This window comes from Seriola lalandi, unplaced genomic scaffold, assembly GCF_002814215.2.
Source record: "Seriola lalandi dorsalis isolate HSWRI2012SDOR001 ecotype SW California unplaced genomic scaffold, Sedor1 jcf7180002054937, whole genome shotgun sequence".
Lineage (NCBI taxonomy): Eukaryota > Metazoa > Chordata > Actinopteri > Carangiformes > Carangidae > Seriola > Seriola lalandi.
In genome coordinates this window covers 122,091-144,854 of record NW_019525489.1, presented here as the reverse complement: position 1 = coordinate 144,854, position 22,764 = coordinate 122,091, and the positions used below count along the sequence as shown (strand labels likewise).

The window sequence follows — 22,764 nt, the reverse complement described above, 5'->3', positions numbered from 1 at the left end:
GGGGGGGAGCTTTAATCAAAAAAAGGTTGTTTCATGATTGCCTGACAATCAAATCCTCCTACATTTCTTCACCACTCATCTCTCTCCACGAACACCTCCTCCCGGGGGAACAGCACTATTGAAGCCGAGCAAGTCACACGACGTGCTGAATCACTGTGTGTGTGTGTGTGTGTGTGTGTGTGTGTGTGTGTGTATGCGCGCGCTTCTTGGCCTTTGTTTCCTTTGGGTGAGTCACTAAATGTAAAGTTATCCCCACACATTGGGGGTATTTTTAGTGCAGCTGTTACAGAGTGAGATGGCAGAAAATCAACAGTCGAAAACATCAGGAGTAAAGGTCGGTGGCTGGAGTCAGTCCCTCAAAATCAAAGAGCAAAGGCTCATTTCTAAACTCCACAGTCTGCTCTGACTCAGCACCCACGCAGGAGAAATATTCATTACAGAAGAAGCGAACATACCAAATAATACACTAATGACAGCATCTTTGCACTATCCCATTTCCATACTGCAAACTAATAGTATTTTCTGTTTTCTATGCTCCGCTACACATCAATCAAACCTCCGTTTTAAAATGCCACTGCTTCAGCTTAAAGAGAAAACAAAATGTTTTTACAAAAGATTTTTTCTTTCTTTTTCTGAGGTGTTCCTGTAGCTTTTTTTTTTTTTCCAACCATTATCACCAATTAACTTTTCTCTCATTCTTCTCTCAATGGCCTTTATGCAGAGAGTTGTGGAGCAACACACCAAAAACAAACTGGATTCAGACGAAATACTTTGAATGAAGAAAGAGATAAGGACACGGCGGGGCTGAAGTTTGAGAGATGTGCTTTTTGTGAACTGAGATTGAATTTGTATGGATGCTGCTCAGACGTTTCTTTTATACTTGTATGGATTATAAATGAAGTATACACCTGAAGCTCAGGTGACCTCACATGAGACCTACAGTTACCCATAACACCCCTCTCTGCATAGAAAAAGCAAAGAAACCACAACTTAATATAAATTCTCATTAACCTCCTAGGACCTGGCGTCCACATATGTGGACCTCACATTTTGGGTTCTCTAGACCACAATACTAACTTTTTCTCAACAAGGGCCTGGTGACCACATATGAGGATATTATACTGCCACTCAGTAATCGAAATTTAAAACTAATGTCCTCATATGTGGACATCATTTTTCTCAGGTCCCAATCAGCCTATATAGCAAAGAATAGAGCTCGGGTCTTAGGAGGTTAAGGCCTTTTTAAAAAAAATTCTTTATGAATTTGCACTTTCTGAAAAGCTAAATCAAGATGTTGTGTTTTTTGTGTCCACATTTTGAGCCAAATGGGTATTTACTACTGTACTGAACAATAAAATCAAAACAGCTCATCATTTCAAAAAAGAAAAATATCATTTTGCTGCCACTCAGGTAACTAGAGCTCCCACGAGGCTCGTACAGCTGCTGAGAGGCTCCTCACCTCAGATAAATGAAAATAACGTCTAAATGAGCCATTATTGTTATGTTATATTTTGTAGTGGTTCATTAAGTGACGTGAAATGAGCTCAACTGATTTTATTAGAGAGTTAAAATGAGTGCAGTAGAACCAGAGACGACATCTTTTTAATTCTTCGTCTCCCTTATCAAAACCTGCCACTCACATTACCCACAATGCAAGTTGACCGCTGACAGTTAAGTCAGAGATTTGGGTGTGTTACGGTAGCGGCCGGTGTAGCCGGGAGCTTGCTAGCCTCAGATAAAGAGCAGGCTGCAGAGGTCTGGTAAGCTCACTTCTTTTTAACTCCACATCCCCACATTTATTTATTTTATTTTTTCTTTTCAAACTTCAGCCCCAGCCGACGCCCCAGTTCATCAGACTTCACACAGCTCCCTCTGGAGCCACAAAACTTATTTCACATATGCAGTAGCACTCCCCATGACTTGTAAATGGACTTTGATGTGTAAAATCAGCGGAGCTCCCCTTTAATTCTGGATTTTATTTATGTAACTCCCAGTTATGGAGGCTTTCCTGCCACTAGCTCACTAGTTGCCAAGTGGGAGATATCGTAGCCATCACGACGTCCCAGCATCTCTCACTTGGAATAGCAACAAGGACGCTGATGCGTTTTTCCAACTCATAATTACAGTTTGTATGATACCAAGTAAATGTGGAAGAAAACTCATTTCGTTACTGAAAACCGGCCAAATAATTGTTTTATCTTTGTTAAAATGATCAGGTGCTCAAATGTTGAAGTAGCAGATATATTTTTATTTTTATGTTAATTGTGGACAGGAAACTCCAGGAACTTGTTTCAACCTTTTAGAGAGACCGATGGAGGAAACCCTCTGTTTTGTCTATTTCTAGCAGAAAAACAGAGGCTCGCTTAAAACGTCATGCAGGTCGTTGACTCTCCATGATGATGACCAGCTGAGAGCAGCAAGTTCACATATATCTCTAAGAGGAGTCAGGGAAATACAGAAAAGCAGTAGTAGAAGCTCTCAGGAGGAAATTTGAACAAGAAAAAAAAAAAAATCCTTCATTTATTATCACAGACTGAAGATATCTGAGAGTGTACAAGGATGAATTTGTCTTTTTAAAGTCACAAACCATAAAATTTCCAACATGCCTTGCAAGCAAATCATTGGTTTAAAATGCAAAACAGGAGCATCGACTGATTTCTGCCGAGGGAAACGAGCCCAGCTGCGTAGCCCCACCACGATCCCGCTGGCTGCACACCTGAGGCTCATTTTGAGCAGGATTGCGACTGATGAAGATAATTACCCATCTTTATTTTCTTCCTTTCCCCCCCCCCCCCACACGTGTGAATCAGTGCTTACAGTGTTTGGAGGGGGCGGTGAGGTTGCCAGAGGTTCGGCTTTAAGAAAGACCAGTTCTGTTTTCTTCTACTTAAGTCCTCTTGAAATTGTTTCCCCTCTTCTTGTTTCATTCTGGAGTGTGCAGGTAATGACACATAAAAGCTGCTCTCAACCCGGCTGACAACTTGTTCCTTGGAAAATAGGAAAATGAACCTTTCATGAGTCTATTTCTTTTGCTGCTTTCAAAACAAAAAAACAAAAAAAAAAAATGAAAAGAAAGAATCAGAACAACACTTGTAAGGGCAAGACTGCAGGATGTGGCGGGGGATACAGAGATGGGTGGTGACTCTGCACGGGGTGGAACGCCGTTGCTATGGGATATGGACCGGGGGCATCCAGGAGAGAGATGGGGGACGAGGTGTAGAAAGAGGGAGGGACCGGCAGGGGAGGCGGGGGAGGCGGTGGAGGAGCAGGAGGTGGATTAAGAGTGAGGGGACAGAGGTGCGGGGAGAAAGAGGGGAGGAGCTGAGGGTATGAGTGGATGGGGAGGTGCGGCGGAGGCGGGAGGAGGGAGAGGTGATGCTGGATGATGGTGTGATGGAAGGAGAAGGCAGAGGAGGAGGAGGAGGAGGAGAGGGATGGCGGGAAGAGGAGAGGAGCGTGGAGGGGGATGCACGGCGGAGGAGGGAGAGCGTGGGGAAAACGTGGCCGCTTCTCCGGGTAGAGATCCACCTCCTTCCTTCTCTCCCTTTCCTTCTCCTCTTTTTCTTTATCCTTCCTCCTCACCCACTCCTTCCACCACTCCTCTTGCCTCTCCTTTACCGTCATCCTCTCCGTCTGTTTCTCCTCCTCCCCCCTCTGCTTCGTACGTACACTCATGAGGGCAACATCCCCGGCCTCATTTCTGCCGCTATTGTTATCAACAATATTACAATCAGTGACGTGATTACTGATGGAATAATCACACCGGCCTTTGTCAATAACATTGGCGCCGTTTCTCCTGCTCTGATCGGCACCGCCGCAGGTACTGTAATCAATTGCTGAATCAGAGAGGTGTTGAATGTGACCCTGCGGTGGGGTTTTATCTTCCTCAATGCTCCCACTTTTCTTATTTGTATAGTTATAATCGCAGTTGTGATTACACGCGTCATTGGTTTTGCAGTTACAGCGGCCATTGCGGTCGTGCGCAGTGTTACAGGCATCGCTCTGAGCTGTAGCCCCCCCACCAAACGCTGTTGTCTCGTCAGTGTCAGCGGACATGTTTTCACTCTCCGTGCGACAGTGGTCAGCGTGCGTGCTGCAGGTGAGTGAGTCATTTGGACGTAAGTCCACAGGTGTGTTACAGGTAGGTCCGTCCGCGTCATCGGGAGACAAACCCTTGATATTTGTGTCGTTGATGTCGGGGTGTTTCGTTTGGTCGTCATCCGTAGCATCGCGACACCGACAGCGGTCACGTGGTGTGTCGCAGGTGTTACAGTCACTGAGAGATTTCTCAGCCCGGCTCTCCGTCTCTTCCTCGCCTCCATTAGCGGCGTGGCCTTCTCTGTCGTCACAGAGGCAATTATCCAGTTTGTCAGCGGCGTTACGGCTAAATGTTCCTTCCCTGTCGTTAGCGTTGTGACACAGACAGTGTTTTGTCCTGCAGAGGAAGTGGCAGTCCGTGTTTTTATCCTCTGGACTGCACTCAGCCGTAAGTGCCCCGGTCTCGTTGCTGTTGAGGTCCTGCGTACAGGAGGTCCGATCGACGCCGAGCTCAGAGGTCAAACCAGCCCAAGCTCTCTGCTTCAAAACGCTCACGACTCTCCTCGCTTTCCTCCTCCCCCTTTTCCGCTTCTTCCTCGGTGTTGCCTCAGCCTCCGGCGTTTCCCTCTTCCTCTTGCCGGCTGCCGCTGCTCTCTTTGACATCACTTCCTTTGAAATTGCATCACCGGCGAGGGTCATAGCCGCACAGGCTGATCTAATTCTTGGTTCTGTTTCTGTCTGTTGTGCTGAGCAGCGTGGGGCCGGGCCTAACGCGGGATCGCTGTGTCCTGCAGGCATTGTTTGTCTTTGACTGCACGCTGTTTCTCTAAAGGGAGCGGGGACAAGGCTAATCGCTGGATCACCTGCTGCTTTCCTGTGAGGTGCGGGAACAAGACAAATTTCTGGCTCGCGTGCTGCGACTCGACAGGGAAAAGAAACACCACTAATCGCTAGGTTACACACGTTTTCTCCGGCATCCTGAACCGCTCTTATCCCTGTCTTCCTCTGATACCTTTGCTCCTCATCTCTCTGCCCAACCTCCCTCCTCGCTTGTGTATTTTTGTGCATCTCCCCCGTCTCCTTGTCATTCTGAGCAGGGTCGGGTGTAATTGCAGGACAGCATGGCGTGTCTATAACGGACTCAGGGACGGGGCTAATCACTGAGTTACATGCTACACCCCTGCAGAGGGGCTTTCTGAGCCCCTGGCCCCACCCGGAGGCTGATTGCTGGGATTGATGCTGGCTGGCCTCCCTTTTCACCTGCAGACACAGCTGGTTACACCGATTACACCGATTCACGGGAAGATTACTTAATGGCTCGCCTCTCTTCTCGTCATTTCTACCTGCCCTCTCTCGCTCTGTCTGATCTCCTCTTATCCTTCTCTCTTCTACCCTCATCCTCTTTTCTTTCCCTCCTACCAGCCGATGCGCTGCAAGATTACTTAATAGCCCTTTTTCTTTTTCGGTGCCCTCTCTTTTCAACCTCTCTTCTCCTCTCCCTTCAAACATCTGATTCACAGAAAGACTTATTATCTTTCTTCCCTTCTCTGTGTCTTTTCTATTTGTCTTGTCTCCTCTTTTCCTCCTCCCCCTCTTCCTCATTCCCCTCCTCACCCCTCCCCTCCTCTTCCTTCTCCTCTTCCTCCCTCTTTTTTGAAGGCCCAGCGTCGGTGCAAGGTGGCATTCTGCGGAAACGGGAACGAATTTTAAAGCGCTTTCATCACGGCAGCCGGAGCGATCCAGAACTGCATTGCTGCCGCTACAATGGGCTACAAGTTCCATAGGATTTCCTGCCTGTCCACCTTCATCCTCTTCTTCCCTTTCATCTATCTTTACCTCCCTTCCTCCCTCCATATCATCCTGCCTCTGTTGGCAGTTGGGTTGTTTGATCACAGATGGCTTTATTCTCTCCCTGCCTTCCTCCAGCCCTCCTTTTTTGCCCTCACCCTCCTCCTTGGCCCTGTTATGTGCTCTGAAGTCATACAGGAGAGGGTTGACGCTGTAGGAGATGGAGGGTGAAGATTTGGTGTAGCTAAGCATCTCCGATGGCCAGAGAAGAACCCTGCTGCCGTCTCGGCTCAGGACACGACAAAACGGCTCTTTGGGGCGATTCAGGGGCAAAGGCGTCGATTCTTTAGTCCAGTTTGATGAAGAGGAGTTCGATTCTTTGGGCTGGGTTTGAACTGAAGACTCTTTGGGCTCATTTAAAACACCAGAAAGTGATTTTCGAGGCGGGTCTTTCGACTCTTGGGCGGGGTCTAACTCCATCTGATTGTCTACGTCATCGTGGGTTTCAGCCTCATTGTCTCTGGGTACTGAAGCTTGAGCCTCCGTTGTGCTTAGACTGTCACAAATCTGTCCTGGTGTCGCATCATGTAAATGAAGATTAGCACCCGTCCCACTTTCGCTGCTGACTTGGGCTCCAGTCCCATTGTCATTACATAAGGAGAGCTGGGCTCCGTTCCCACTGATAACAGAGTCCTCAACTCTGATCCCATTGCGATTACATAAAGAAACCTGGGCTCCAGTCCCAGAGAGTCCTCCAGTTCCCCTCTCAGCAGACACACTGGCTCCAGCCTCCGAGTGCTGGATTGCAGTTTTACTGTCCACACTGCACTGGTTTCCAGTGTCAAAGTGATCTACAGCTACAACATCCACGTCTGCAGATACTGGAGATTTAAGCTGCTGTTCTGCGACTTTCCCCCCCAGATCTTTGGTTCTTTCTTGCACCGTCACACCCTCCTGCTTCCCTGACAAGCCTGAGCCTCGTCCGGCTTGGATGAAAACGGCTGCTGATTGGTGGAGGAGGACGCAGCTCCTTTTAGGCAGCGAGAAGGACACGGGACGGACTCTGCTCGGGACGCACTGGGAGTCCGATGCTCCACGCGCCGATCTGCTACTGTTGATGCTGATGCTGGTCGTGTCAGTCACGGCGACGGGCGGCCCGGTGGTGGTGGTGGTCTTGCTGAAGCTGGTCACAGTGGTTTTGTTGAAGATGGAGGCATTAGTGGCAGTTGTTGGGATGTTATTGGGAGTAATGGGGTTCTTTAAATGATTATGAGCCCAGGGGATCTTGTTAAAGTGGCTGCTATTGGTAGAAGAGTTGACATTTGTGCTCTCAGTGTTCATGATGTTGTTGTTGTTGTTGTTGGTGGTGGTAATGGTGGCAGCCGTCTGGCCGCTGTAGTCCAGATGGGTCTTGTTGAGGACGTAGGATTCAGCAGCAGCAGTATTTGCTGTGTTGTTGGCGTCCACTCGGTCGTACACCCACTGCGTGTCGCTCAGGAGTCTGGTCTCCAGTGCAGGGTCCAGGGGGAGGAAGGGCTGGATCAGGGGGGTCTGAGGCTCTAGATGGAGGGGAGAGCAGAAAGGATTACAACAGCTGACACCAGTTACAGTTACATGCAAAAACATAACAGGATTATCTGCCTAACCTGACTATAGAGAAAGGAGTAGGAGGGGATACATGTAGAAGAATAGCTTTCATTTTCAAGACTTCCCATACAGTAAGCTCCTTATGCATTTATTTAGTGTTCTGGCTCTTCACCATTACTCCTTTGTTGCTTTTAACACATCTGAATATGAGTCGTGGGTGTAGTATGGACTTAAGAAAAACATAACCACAGAGATGAATGTGTGGCTTATTTAGAAAAGGGGGAAAAAAAAAATTAAGATTAAGGGTTTTATTCTAAATGTAATATCCATTTTTGTATATCTCTTTTGAAGCACAAGATGCTGCCAGACATCTGGCGGCCTATATGTCAGGGTGGCAGATGATTCAGACAATTATTGCTTGAGTGAAGGTTTTAAGATGACTCATAACTTTAAAAAGTAATCCATAATGTGCCTTTCTCCTCTGTTCTGTTAAATATGAGAGTCTTAGAGTGGAGGCCTGCAAATGAATTATTAAATTTGAAAATACATTTAGCACTTGGAGAGTCGACTTTAAATGGAGTTGTCGAACTTTTCCATTGGTTTCAAGTTTAAAATGAGAAAAGAAAACTTTACTGAATATGTAACAGATATATTTTCAATTTGTCAATTGATTGTTTCCTTGAAACCGCAGGCGCTGCTGCCAAATTTCACGTACTGCCTTCTTTATTTTTCAAAGAGGAATCCATCTTGCACCCTAAAATCCACATGAGATGGACTGGAGGGAGCTGATATCACCTCCTGATTCAGAACAAATTCAGACTGAAAGGCACATTTAACTGGAAAATATTATTCCAGTCTCACTGTTACAGCTGTATCTTCACAGATGCCTTCTCAGTTGCCAGTTTATTGAACATCTAACTCAAACTAAGTCAGCCCAGTACAACAAAAATCATGTTTTAGAGAGGTGTTGGTTCGACTTCACGGTCATTTTGAAGGCTGCAGATTATTGTGTGGCTGTGGTGCTGCTGTTGAATTGCGCCGTGTTTTCGATTGATATAAATGAGACTGACCTCTTTAATTTCGGTTTCATGTGCTGGAATGCAGTTTTTCTTTTGCGCATCGTTTGAGTGTATCACTAAAGAAAGTGGAGATAGTAAAGTTGTTTCTGCAGCGGTGAGTGTGAATCTTTTAATGCGGTCAGATCAGACAGTGAAATGTTTTTGCACAACCTCGTGAAATAAGGCTTGAGGCTCGATGCCGTACAGTAGTGACCATTTACACCGTCAGCCGCTGTACAAACAGGAGATTCTGACTGTTCTGCAGTGTTGGATTTTAACACCAGCGTAGCCCTACACAGGGTGATCACACTATGTCCTGCTTTAATTATATTCCCCACTAACTGTGTTTACATTCCTTTACTCATTAGTGATATAAAGATGATGGGAAGGTTCATCTTGTGTCACATTACTAACTAGAAACTACTGCGGCTGCTGTGCAAGCGCCGTGTTTACGTTCTGATTTGTTGTGACAAAGAACGACCATCTGCTAAATGTTTTACTGAAAAAAAAACCCCTCAACTTTCTAAATGTTGTTTGAGGGTGTGCACGTGGGCTATATGCTGTAGTGTACGGCGGCTACATGGCGGCTTTGTAGCTGTGCCCTAATCTGTTAACACACACATTTAAGGGAATGTGTTTTATACGTCCTGTCTCATGACTGCAGACCACACTGCAGCTCTCTTCTGAAGAAGTTTACACTCCAGCAGAGCTCGGTTATATAATGTCGGGTGGTGCGACACAACTAATACGATGGCTTCCTCTATTCTCCGCTCAAAGGTCAGCGCTGTCGAGATTGTTTTCAATTGGTCAACAGCAGGAACTTGTGCGTCAGAGTTCCCTGAACTACAGAGAAGCTCTGTGCTGATTTACAGCAAATCCACTGATTGCTGTGGTTTCCTTTTTAAAATCTATTGATTTCTGTCTGAAATCCTGATGTTACAAATGCTTCTGAGGCCCTAAAGCAATTTTTATATTGTGTGTAATTGTCCAGTTACATGCTCCTGTTGTTATTCTGTGCACAACTTCTTCCGTGGACCATCATCATTGGTTCATGTCGCCTCTAAAGTCGACTGTCGATAAAGATATTTCAGCGTTACTGCAGCAGACCGCACTCTGTTTAATCCCTCAATATCGAGAGTGATATCCTCATCACCAAAACTAAACACACACTCATAAACTATTTAAGCAGCCTAGTACATGGCTCTTAAGCAGATAAGAGATTCTCACTTGTTCCCAGTGTGGCGCTGCTTGTGTGGATGTCGGCCCAGTTCTGCACAAAGTCCGGTCTGGACTGGTTCGCTGGATCAACCGCCACAGTCGTGGATCTGAACATGGGGCCGGAACCTGGAGCGCTGCGGAGAGGAGAGGAAACATGGAGAGATGACAGGATGAAATGATGAAAAGGAGAGAGGAGAAGAGAAATGAGGACGGAAGGATGATGAAAGCAAAAGGAGGAGGAGAGGGAAAAGAAGAAGAAGAAAGGAGAAAAGAATAGAGGAGGAAAGAGTGAAAGGAAAGGAGTGAATGAGGAGATGAGGGGAGAAGAGATGATGACAGGACAAAAGGAAAGGAATTGAGGACGAAAGGAAACAAAAGGGAGAGGAGAGGACAAAAAGTGGAGAGGATGAGAGGAAGGAAATAAGGAGGGAAGGGGAGGGAGGGGGTGAAAAGAAAGGAAATGAAAGGAGGAGAAAAGAACAAAAAGGAAAGAGGACAAGTAGAGAAGAGTTACAGAGAGGATGAAAGGAAACAAATAGGAAGGAGGTGAGGAGGAAGTGAGACAAGTGGAGAAGAGGACAAGAGAGGAAGGAACAAAAGGAAACAAATGAGGACGGAAGAGGAGACGAGGAGACAAGCGGTGAGGGGGGGGCGAGAGGAGAGCAGAGCTGAAATCCAGCTGAAAATCAATTTGGCCATGCTTCTCCTCACCCTCCCTTTGTGCCGGGAGCCAGACTGCATTGTTGCAAATCAGAAAATGGCAGTGACAGCCGATACTGACACACAACTTTCTCTACAGCCGGGCGGGTCAAGCCGCACAACGTGATTGGTCAGAGACACTTCACAGCCGTGCTGATAATCCCCATTAAGCACAGCGAGACGCACTTTATTGGTTGCTGTGCCAACGCTCGTTGTAACCAGGGAGCCGATGAGTGATCTCCCTTTTCTTCCGTTTTATTTTATTTTTTTACTCATTTACAACACTGTGACACAAACATGTCAGTCAGCGCATCAAGTGTTTTTAAATATGCGTAGGCCCACACTCCGAAAGTGAACCCACATTAAAAGTCTAACTTTCATGCATGGATTTAGAAGTCGAAGATGTTTGATTGTGTCTTCAGGGACTATTTTCTGGCGGAGACCTATACTCTCTCTCTGCGTGGGCATCGTCAGGTTGTGACTCGCAGCCCTGAGCTCAGATTGTGAATTCAAGTGCCATCGCAGACATCTGGAGAAACCAAATCCTGTTTGGCAGCTCGCCAGATGAACTCTCCTAAAAATAAAATGTTTTTTTAGCAACAATAAGCAGCAAAACAAACCTCTGCCGGAGCACTATGTGTTTATCATTTGTCATACAGGTTGTTTTTGCAATTGAACGCAACTCTGTTTGGCAGCCCACTTGAAAGTCCCAATTGTCGGAGCGTCCCACCGGCACGTGAACACACAGACAGATGTGCAGCAGTTTTCAGCAACGTTAACATCATGACGAGTCAAAATGTTCTGCCTCAGCCTCACCTACTTTCCATCAGCACGGAGGAAGCAATAAATCTGAAGAGGTCAAAAGCTACAGCAACACTTGTGTATATATATATATATATATATATATATATATAAAAAATACAACTTTATTGTGAGGATGACCCTGATTAAGGTCACGAGCTGGAATGCAGTGATTTCACAATAAATTCTTTATGCTACAAGCATCACTGTAGTTTTGACCTCTTCAAAAAGGCTTTTTGTTGTTGTTGTTGTTGTTTGGAAGTTACTTATCAACATCTATATAACCTAAGCCTGTTTACAAACCCAGCAGATATTTGCAGGAATTTGGACTCATGTTTCTGGTGAAAATCAGACTCACGTGAATGTAAGTCCATCATTCACCCTCTGTTGTTGGTCTCCACCAGCTGCTGAGCAGCTGACTGTTCCACCGTGTTCACCGGCCCGTCATGATGATGTACGGTGGCCCTGAGGGCTCAACGCATGATTTAAAAGTCACAACTTTTTTTTTACTGTCCCCTGGGAACACGCCCGTTGTCATCCGTGCTACTTGCAGTGCGTTTCTGAAGTTGAGATGCGATGAGCTCTGAGTTAAAAGATGCTGCGGAGCCGAGGCAGACTGATGATTCTCCGTGTCACTTTCGCTTTATGCTCAGTTATTTAATCCATTGTTGATATATAAGATATTGATCATTGAAGCTTTTAAATACTGGGTTTCTTTGAGTGATAACGTATGTCTCCTGAAATCCTGAGCTGCTCACAGGAAGAGGATTATTGTTATCTGGCCTCGCCCGTTTTGAGTCATTTTAATTAGGAGTAAAATACATTTTGTTCTCTTTTCTACAATCTAAGCTGATAATCAATTAGAGGAGTAGCTTCTTAAACCATGACTTTTATATCTAATGGCATGAGATAACACCGCTGAGCTGGGATTTTCCAGCACAGGTATGACGGATGCAACATTGAGTTAGAGCGATAACGGTCGTCACTCACCACTCTCCTGTCCTCCGCTCCTCATGCTGATGGAGCCTCCTCAGCACCCTCTCCTCCCTCCTCTCCTCCCTGCGTCTCCTCTGCCTCCTGCAGGCCAGCGCTCTGTAAAATTCCCTCTGTTTCAGCTCCTTGAGTCGCTGCAGGACAAGCAGAGTTGTTAGTAGTAGCGCTGGTAGTAGTGTCTTAACAAGGAGAAATAAGAGGTCAAGAGGCTACAACGTGTATCTGAATAAGTTGATGATGCAGTGTTTAGTTTCTGTGTGTGTGTGGGAGTTTATCTTTCTGCTCTGCAATTCTTTATCTGCTCTGTGTGTAAGCATAAAGTGTGTGTGTGTGTGTGTGTGTTTACAGTATGTGTGCTTACTAAGTCAGCCTGTGTCGGCTTTAGTACAGGCCAGACCAGCTTAATTCACTTACTGAGCTCTGTCTGCAAGCTGTCTGCAAGCCGGAGATACTGATACTGCGTGTGTGTGTGTGTGTGTGTGTGTGTTTGTTTGCGTGTGTGTGTGTGTCACAAATAATAATAACAATAATATACCGGTGGGCTCATATCACAGACAGACAGATGACAACCGACAGACAGTGAGGCGGGCAGAGAAACCGACAAATAGATAAACAGACCAAAATAGACAGACAGATAAAACACAGAGGGACAAAGAGGCAGGGAAGGAAGACAGATGCAGTGTGTGTGTGTGTGTGTGTGTGTGTGTGTGTGTGTGTGTGTGTGTGTGTGTGTGCTTTTAAAGCTTGCACTGTAGCCTCAGCATTTCTTAGACGGTGTACATACAGTGTGAAGGGGTGGACAAAATGACAGGAAACCTCACAATAGACTGCAATCCAGTGCAACAACAGCACAAAGTGTTTCTTTAAAAATAACCGTAGAGTCGAATCACTGCTTCAAGACAGTCGAAGCAATAATTGGATGTTATTTTTTCACAGTTCACAGTTTAAGTGGTTAAAGATAAGTTGATATTTGCGAAATAATTTGTTTACAGTATTATGAAAGGCTCTGAGCTTCAGCACGTTCGGTTTGAAATGAATGGATATTAAAAGTTCCAAGTCTCAGCTTTAATTTCAGTCCGTTTACGTTAATATAGAAAGAACTGTGTGGGAGATATATAGATATAACACTCAGTTTAGAGGTTCAGAGGCAAGTGGTCAGATAATTGCAAAGTCAAACAAAATCATCATATTTAATATTTAGCTGAAAATCTTTTGCAGTCAGTTGCTGCCTGAAGTCTTTGACCCACAGACACGAGCAGATGCTTCGTATCTTCCCTGGAGACGCTCTGTCAGGCCTTCGCTGCAGCGGCCCGCAGCTCTCGCCTGTTGTGCGGTCTCTCTGTTTTTATTCTGGTCTTCAGAAAGAGGAATCCAGCTCAGTCAGGTGTCCGACCCCGGCCAGTCGAGGAGGGTTAGTTTCCAAGCCTGGCTGTTCATGTTCATACCGAGAAGTCTGGTGGTTTTTAGCAGTTTTTAGTCTACAGTTTCCCTTATCTGTTGGAGCAGTAAAATAATATTAATTATAAGGTTGACAGAGATAAAAAGATGTTTATTCAGTAGGTTGATTTGCAGGCAAAGGTCCATGTAAGCAGGACTATCCACTGTAGCTGCAGTTATTAACGAATGCAGAAATATAAATATATTCCCCTGAATATTAGATAGTACATTGTGTCAGTTGGGAACTGCTTCAGTGTATAATTTTGTTTGTTGAGATACTGCATATTTCAAATGTAAAATATCATCCAGTTCATAGACTGATTATGAGACAATGGGCCCTCGGGCACAAACACTTGAAAGGCCCTCCCTCCTACGTGGCAAATTAAATTGCTTTGCTAATTTTAATATAGACTTACTGTCGCGTGTGCGCACTGCTCGCTGTGTGCAGCTGTTTCATGTAGGAACTGATAAACAAATAAATAATGAACTGTGAATACTGGAAGATACACAGATGCTCGGTATTAAAGGACTCGTCGCTCGTTTTCCAGAGAGTTTCTGTCGTTGATACGTCCGGCAGAGAGTCTGGTCTACGGGCCCCTGATGCATTTGGCTCCTGGAGTTCATTGTGGAACTTCATTAGCCTCATTTTCCACTCCTACAGTTTTTCTATAAACACCCATAAACATCTGTTTGCATAGCAACAGTTGCCTGCGTCATTTATTTATTTATAGCGCCTGAGCCATTAATTTCTCACATGTGGCTGTAAACATCATCGCAGTGTCACTCATCATTATTTAACATCACGAGAGTTCATTTATAGAGCCCAGAGCTAAAATTAAAAGATTATTAACATGGGGAAATAATTGCTCAAATGTAAATGAATGATCTAATCATATAAGTTTATAAGTTAACTTTGCTTTATGAATCCAGCTTTGATTGACATTTTGCAGATCACTCATCTGACGTGGTTTGGAAATACTTTAACGTCCTAGTCGTCGCTTCCTTTCAGATCCTTGTAGATACTGAAATACACGACAGATGATGTGTCACCTTCCTCCTACTTACAGATCTCATCTCGCTGTACAAATGATACGTTCATATATAAAACATAAAGCTCCTGTAAGCAGCGTAACTTCAGGATAAGCTGTGAACGGTGGATTCTCTCGGTCTGACTCTGTCACAGCGGCAGCGGTGACGTAGCCTCTCTGCAAACCTCTTCATTTCCAATAGAAGATGAGACCGTGACTGACCGTGTGTGTGTGTGTGTGTGTGTGTGTGTGTGTGTGTGTGTGTGTGTGTGTGTGTGTGTGTGTGTGTGCGTGCAGGCTGGAGAATATTCCTGCTAGAAAATCCATTTCCTGGACGTGTGGCAGTCTCGAACAATATGCCCTAAATGCTTCGCATCCCCAGGTAAACCTAATAAGTCCGACACACAGCTAACTGTGAAAAATATTAGGCCTCTTTCATCGCTTGCAAGTGAACAAAATTATAATTGCAGCAAGTACGTTCCTCCCAGCAGCACCTGTAATTTTGTAAGCACCCAGAAAAGCTGCGAGTTCTCAGAGTGGTCCTCCTCCGCATCAAAGTGTGGAGGAACAAACTCTTAAAATTACACTGAAAAGAGGAAAATGACAAGAGAAGAAGGAAGAATTGGAGTTGTAACAAGTCCCTTGATTTCCCTTTTTCTTTTCTAAATGCAGGAGTATTATTGATAACCTTTGTTTCATTATGTGATCAGTGCAGTTTGTTCTATTGATTTTAACCTGATGCTCTGGATGACTGGCATCATTATTGTTTCGCTGTATTGATAGAACTATAATATTATTATTTTTTTCTGACTAGTTTTATAGATTTACTTGAGTAGGATTTAACTGAATTTAAAGGTTTGAGCCTAGAAAAAGGCCTGAGGTGTTTCTATAACAGTCAATGTTCATATTGATCCAATCAGACGTCTTCAGCCAGTTCCAATACAAACAATAAATCAATTAGATTTCAGCTTTGATTCAGCTGAAACGAGCAAAACTTGATTAAGCATTGATTATTTCTTGTTTTTCAGTTTTTTTTTTATTTCTCAAGTAAAAACTGGGATGTATAAAAGTCTCTATAATTACAAACATTTCATATCATATCATTTATATGTTGCATTATCTGGAAAATCAATCGATGGATAAAATAAAAAGACATGACTGTCTGTTTCTGGCAAATCCAGCAAACCGAACATCTGACCACTCATTAAAGTGAAAATCATGAAAAATCCAAACATTTCCGAGAAGCATTTCTGCTCATTTTAAAGGGACACTGGCGACAGAAACTGCTGATGTCCTGTCTTTACCTGCCTGCACCTGTCCTTTCACCTCACACACTAGATCTTCTTCGTGTTTCCTTCCTGCACAGCTCCCCTTCATCTCTCCCGTGTCCCCCAGGAGAGAGGGAAGGGACGCCTCCGAGTTTCAAAACTTAAGTAAAAATACAAACAAATATGTTGTCAAAATGCAACGCTCAGTTTTTCTTGTGTGTTGAGTGTTGACGTATCAAAATCCATCACCAGAAGTGTTACAGTTCCCAGTGCTAATGCTCAGGAGGAAAGATGTGTGTGTCTGTCGACCGCAGTGTGTTGTGATGTGTTGTGTTGTGATGTGTTGTGCAGTGTTGTGTAAGAGAAACCGGAGTGGAGCCAGCCCTTGTTGCGGCCCCCGGGATGAAATAAATCCGTGACCTTGGTCGGGCAGGGTTTAAGGGTGTAGTGTGGCAGGATAAACCAGACCCCCGGGTGCCTTGTTAAGGTGGTGTGACTCACCTGCTTGTGGTGGTGGTCGTAGGAGTTGATGTGGTTGTCGTACTGTTGGTGTCTCACGTACTGTTTGTCGCACAGCTCGCAGTAGAGACTGGAGTCCCCTTCCTCCTGGATGGACGGACGGATGGAAGGAAGGAAGAAAAGGAGAAAGAGAAAGAAGGTCTCGATATTAAAATCTCACTTCTTGTTTGCGGTGAAAAGTTGTTTGTTTATTTCTGCTTCGAAGAGATACCGATCACTGCTGTACACAGTGAAGGAGGAGCTCAACAAGCTATGGACCAGGAAGATTTGAATGTTTTCTCTATCATCAATTAAAAATCCAACATTTAACTGGATCTAATCAGCATCAATTACATAAATAAGCGTTCATGCAGGAACACGGCTCATAATCCTTTAGGTCAAGAGAAAAAAAAAGGGACTTATGACTTTCAGATCTTGTTTGCTTAATTATAAATCACAACTTTGTCTTAAAAACGAACTGAAAACAAAATGTGTGTGTGTAAAAAATAAAATAAAAAATCCCAGTGTGTAGGTGCGAGAGGTGAATTACAGTCAAAGCCAGTATAGGTCATAAAATGTGTTTATGGGGATGTATATTCATCATACTCAACTTTTAATTTGTAGCCTGTCATACAGTGTGTGTGTGTGTGTGTGTGTGTGTGTGTGTGTGTGTGTGTGTGTGTGTGTACACGTCCTACCACCAACTGTGGGCCGATGATCCAACAGGGGACATTTTAAAGGTCCACTGTTGGTCATGCCGTAAATCAGGCTGTAATTATTTCTGAAGCTCTATTTTGAATTTATTTTCACTTCACCAGTGCTGAAGCTGGAACTCAGCGCTGCCTCTGCAGGCTGGAGCTGGGACGTTCACAACTCATTTACACCCTCTCTCACAGTGTGAATGTCTTGCAGCTCTATACGCGGGCGCAAGACTACAGGGCAGCGCTCTAACAAACTGCAGGAACTCCTTAAACAAAGAGCTTCACTCTCTGTTAAAATGAAGAAAACAGGGGAGTAGGAGTATTCTTTAAATCGAATTGAAAGAAAAACAATGAGGATAAAGTAAGAAATAAAATAGACGGAAGAAGATGATTTTCTTTTCATTTAAATTTTTCCATACAACCAAAAACTCCCCTGACCCGTTTTTCCACAACCACTGGATTTCAATCAAGTTTAAAATGTATTCATACCCTCAGTCTGCTCACATAGGAATACAGTGTGTTGATGCATGTAACAGGAAAAAAGATCCACGCTTCCACTCCCCTGTTCATTGGACCGTGATGAGACAAACTTCAGGCCCACAGTACAGAGACAGAGGGGAGGGCCACTGCAGTGTCATGTAGTAAAATTATACTTTGTGAGCATGTTTGTGTGTATGTGTGTGTGTGTGTGTGTATTGTGTACACACACACATTCTTCTCTTTAAACTCTCCCATGTCACACCAAAATGTTCGCCGCTCGTTGTTTTCCTCCACATAACCCTCTTCTTTTTTATCTCTCTGGCCTTGACCGCCCTTGAATGTTTACTTAAGTTGCTGGAATTCAAAATTCACCACAGATTAAACCTAAGACCTCACAACTCCAGAGTAATAGCTTTACCTCATTTTAAAGGGATGATTCAATTCTTTTTACTCTTTCCTTTGGCTATTGGACTTGGAGTTTCAATGCACCCTAAAGCTGCCAAACAGTCCTCTAACTGAGCCTGAGCTATCTCACCACCAACAATCACCATATTTCTCACAGCCTATCAGTCCTTCCTCTGGATGAAACCCAAAACTTCTGAATGGTCTTGTTACTCCGGTGTCTTTCCCCCTTGGCCACCATGACCTGCCTTTGGACAGCACCCAAAGGAAAGGGTTAAACAGTACTTAACTAAATAGCTCAGCAAGTTCGAGTACTGCTTGGAAGTTTTGAGGTTCAGGTACAAAATCCAAAGGTAGACTCTTAAGTATTTGGTGTTAGAGGACTCTTTTGAAACTTTGAGCGTTGGGTTCAATCCTCAGGTGACTGATTGAATTTTGATGTCCGACTTCCAAAGGAGTCGGAGGCTTATTCCAGACTAATGTTCACAGCAAAGAGTCAAATGCTTCAAGGAGTGAAGGTCATGTGGGTCAGGGTGTTATAGGATCATTCACGTTTTGGGTTCAATCCCCAGGTGTTGCACTGGATATTTGAAAAACAGAGTGTCTTTTTAAAACTAGCTCAGGGTGTTAGAGGAGTTGCTTGGAAGTTTTGAGGATGTGGCTTTGATCCTTATTAGGCCGACAACCCAAGACCCAAATGTTTGTGATTGAGTTCAGTCCTGGGTGAAATTTGAAGCCCAACACTCGGAAGAAAGACGTATAAGGACATGAAGAAACGGCGCTCAGCTGTTTCTGACTGAGCACCTCTGTGTGTTCGAGGAATGTGTGAGGATGCGGGTTCAACACCCAAAATGAAAACTGAAAAGCTCCCAGTGCCTTCAGTAGCGTGGCGTGTTTGTTTGTGATTGTAAGCCACCAGTCTGTCTCACATTCTGTTTTTAGTACCAAAAACAATCCTGCGGAAAATTACAAAAGCAGTTTTGGATCCGTGTAGTTCGTCAGTCCCCTGTTGGTAAGGTAGGAATGTATATGTGTGTGTGCACGTGTGCGTGTGCACGTGTGTTTGTGTGTGTGTGTGTGGTCATAGAGTTTGTCATGTGGAGCGATGCTGTCTCTATTGCTTCCGATGGCTAATGGGCCCTTCAATCACAACTATTGATCAGCAATCTGAGTGTCTGAGTGAACGCACTCATACACATATGAATACACACACACACACACACACACACACACACACACACATGGCTTTTTGATACAGCAGTTTGTTGTAAGCCCACACACTCATTCACAGATGTAGAAATGCAGGATTTTAGTTTTAGGCTTCTACGCACACAGACAAAGAGACACACACACACACACACACACACACATACATACACCATCTCCATTAATGGAAGATTGATTTATCTTTAAAAGTAGGGAACATTCAATCTGTGACACGACCTTCACTGGAGGTCTGGGCACTCTGTGTGTGTGTCTCTTTGTCTCTGTGTGTGTGTCTCTTTGTCTGTGTGTGTGTGTGTGTGTGTGTGTGTGTGTGTGTGTGAGTGTGTGTGTGTGTGTGTGTGTGTGAGTCACAGTTTGCATAAGTTGGAAATTTCCAACTTTTTGTCTCTAAAAATTGCAGCGGAGAAGCTTCCCCGAACTCTGCAGCTATTAGGAGGCAGAGCGAGGGTTGGGGGGGGGAGGAGGAGGGGCCCGAGACGGAAAGACAAACAGGGAGCGAGCCAGACAGAAAATGTGACAGAGGACAGATGGAGACAAACAGAAAGACAGTGACAGAAGCAGAGGGGAAACACAGACAACCTTGTTTTAGCCCTCACGGTCCCAGAGCAGCCACCATCTCTGGCCATTACCGCAGGGATCTCTTCCTTCAGTCAGCATTAGCTCATCAGACAAGTGATTACTGCTGCTACCATAATCCCATTAAGTAACGAATTTATGTTACATTATTCTATTACAGAACGAAACATTACATTTGCATTATTTAATCAAAGACAGCATTGGTTTGCATTATGTCGTTAAAGATGTCGTTGGGTTGCATTAGCCCACTGAAGATGGGTTTTGATGTCCATTAAACATGGCTTGCTGGATAGCTTGGAAATTGCTGTTCAGCAAACTCAAATTAAAACGCATTACGATTTAGGAAGGTTTCCGTGCAGCGCGTCACAGCAAAACAGACGTATTGTCCTGCTGCCGTGTTTAAATCTCATTCCTTTTTTTTTTAACGTTAGTTGAGGGAGAGTTTTTTTTTGTGGAAATTGCCTGACCCATAGTGTGAATGGATTTTTCAAAACCCGCAGGACAAACTCTCAGATGCACAGCTGTGAGGCACAAAAACAAACCTCCCAAGTCCAGACAGCATCTTGCAAGCTCAGTTTTTACCACAAGATTTCAGTCTGGAAAACATCTGCTGAGAGGCGTCTCAGCTGGACGCGATCCGTGTCTCAAAACTCAACTATGAATATATTTTGATGATGATGTGTCTGTCCATCTCATAAACCTTGCAAACACTTATTTAAACCACAGTTATGTGATATAAAACATGACTGTGAAGTTTTTATTTAGAATTTATTTCAGTTTTGAGATAATAAGTGGAGTCATAATAAGAAAATGACTCAACAGAAAAGTGGAAAGTAAACATGTCAACACCCACTGGGTTCCTTTTCACCAGATTTGTTGCTTTTATCACTTTTACATTGTAAATAGAAAGTTTCTGGGTTTTTAACTGTTGGTGGGACGAAACAAGCCTGACGTCTGAAGATTCCCGCCGGGAACTTGTGATTGGCAGTTTTCACAGCTATATGAACTGAAACTGCAGGAAAAACTCACAGATCAGTTAACTATGAAAATAATCATTAGTTTCAGCTGTAATTTATTTAGAAACGTGACATCATGAGGTCAGCTACGATATTTGTCCTCTGCTCTAATAACCTCAGGGCTGCAGTTCACCACGCAGTCACTGCAGAAATCTGACATGCCTCAAATTAGTCGGACACAGATCTAGAACCAGGATTTTATTAGACCCATTTCGCAAAGAGTGACATGCACTTCATTTACACTTGTCATTGTTGTCACGCAGTCTAAAGATGCCCTAAGAAAAGAGCTGTCCACCACCTGCTGCACAGCTGATACTGACATATTATTACTTTAACTCCTTGTTATCCTTGCCCGACCACAGTGGCAGAAATCAGAAACCACCCGAACAAAACAAATAATCAAAACCATATTAAATGGCAAGAACTGACCTATTAACACATCCATGAGACACATAGCAGCATCCCATCTACGTTGTGTTTCACTCCACGTCGGTCGCTACCGAAACTGAGAAAAACATCCGGCTGCTGGATGCTCGACTCTCCTCACCAGCCTTGTTGATTTTGCGTCTCCGTGGTTCTGGAAACAGCTGCTACGGTCCGTGTTCGGCCAGTAAACCCAAACAGCGCCTACAGCCTGCTCAGGGCTTCTCAGGCAGGTGTTAATGTTTTGTTCACCGTTAACATCCAATTAGCAGAGCTGGGGGCGTTTCATTTTGACTCTGCTGCTTTATGTCTTTAGTTGTGACTGAAGAAAAAAATATATGATAAAAGGAGAAAAAAACCCACAAAAAAACAGCATCAAATAATCTACATTTTAAGATGTCTGGCCCAACTCAATATCTTGAAATGTATTTCTTTTGCTGAAACAAAGCTGTCGGCTGTAACTAATTTGATTTTCGATGTCTTATAACTGGCTTGATAAGTCTGAAGTGTGAAAACCTGTGAAGTGAAGCTCCTCTGCTGCTTTTTTCTTCCCCATGCTCGCTGAGCAGCTCCTGTAAATGACTTTCTTACTGAGATCTCTTTTTCTCTGTCTCCCTCAGGGTTATGTTCTTTCTCCAAGCTTGTACTTTCTTAACACTAATGACTAACCGCAGCCAGTATGTAGATAGACGTTTTTATCAAGTTTGGGGGTCAAGTTAGGTCATTTTTAATCTTTTCCAGAAGAGAGAAAATGGATACTGCCTTTATGTTGAGGACTTTGTGCCCCCGTGGTGTGGCACATTCACCACGGTGTTGCTTTGAAAACTAAGGACAAGGTCACCACCTCCTCCTGAAGCCCGCTTTCATAAAATGCAAGAAAATTGGAATTGGTAGACAAATGTCTTGTCGGTTGCAAACTGAGAAAAACACATGTAATCTGTAGGAAGGCTCTTCAAGCGAGCGCACGCTTTAAATGTTGCTTCGTGAGAGTTTTGTCGTATCTTGAATTGCAGCTTGGCTCAACAGCATTTAGCAAGAGAAAGCAGATCAGACGGCTCGGGGAAAAGAAGCCAGGAAAGTTACTGGTGTTCAGCAGGAAAACCTGACTCAACCTTTGAGAAGCATATGGCGAGGAAAACTGACGGCGCTCCTGACTGCCCCTCGGAGAGCGATGCGAATCCTCTGGGTCGCATCTCAGAGTTACAACGTTCAGTCTGAAAAACTTTTAGCTTTACCAGAAACTTCCTGTCAGCTCAACTCGGTGGCTCCCCCCCCCCCACACACACACATCACCTGTGGTCTGGTGAGTTGGTCTAACACACACTGGAGTCATTACACACTCCAGCACTTAAAACTTTAGACAAGAAGCCACTCCGTCTTCTTCGTTGCCAAGAAGCATAATCTGCTTAGCCGGGAAAACCTCATCAAATACAAAAATGTCTGCCTAGTTCATAAGATTATGCACGGTTTAGCTCCTCCTCCTCTGTCTGGCTTCATCATCTTCAAATCTACTGCAAACAGAGCCA

At 44.4% G+C, this 22,764-nt stretch overlaps 1 protein-coding gene across 1 annotated transcript in view; it reads right to left on the bottom strand.

The window, feature by feature from the left end:
• Nucleotides 1-2,227: 2,227 nt before the first annotated feature.
• Nucleotides 2,228-22,764, bottom strand: part of LOC147817574 (uncharacterized) — a 57,162-nt gene continuing 36,625 nt past the window's right edge. The window contains exons 2-5 of the mRNA XM_087170235.1: nucleotides 16,417-16,521; nucleotides 12,180-12,316; nucleotides 9,699-9,823; nucleotides 2,228-7,385 (exon numbers count right to left, since the gene is read on the bottom strand). Coding sequence (XP_087026361.1) covers nucleotides 3,079-7,385; nucleotides 9,699-9,823; nucleotides 12,180-12,316; nucleotides 16,417-16,521 — 4,674 coding nt within the window. The 3' untranslated portion in view covers nucleotides 2,228-3,078. The remainder of the gene's footprint in view (nucleotides 7,386-9,698; nucleotides 9,824-12,179; nucleotides 12,317-16,416; nucleotides 16,522-22,764) is intronic.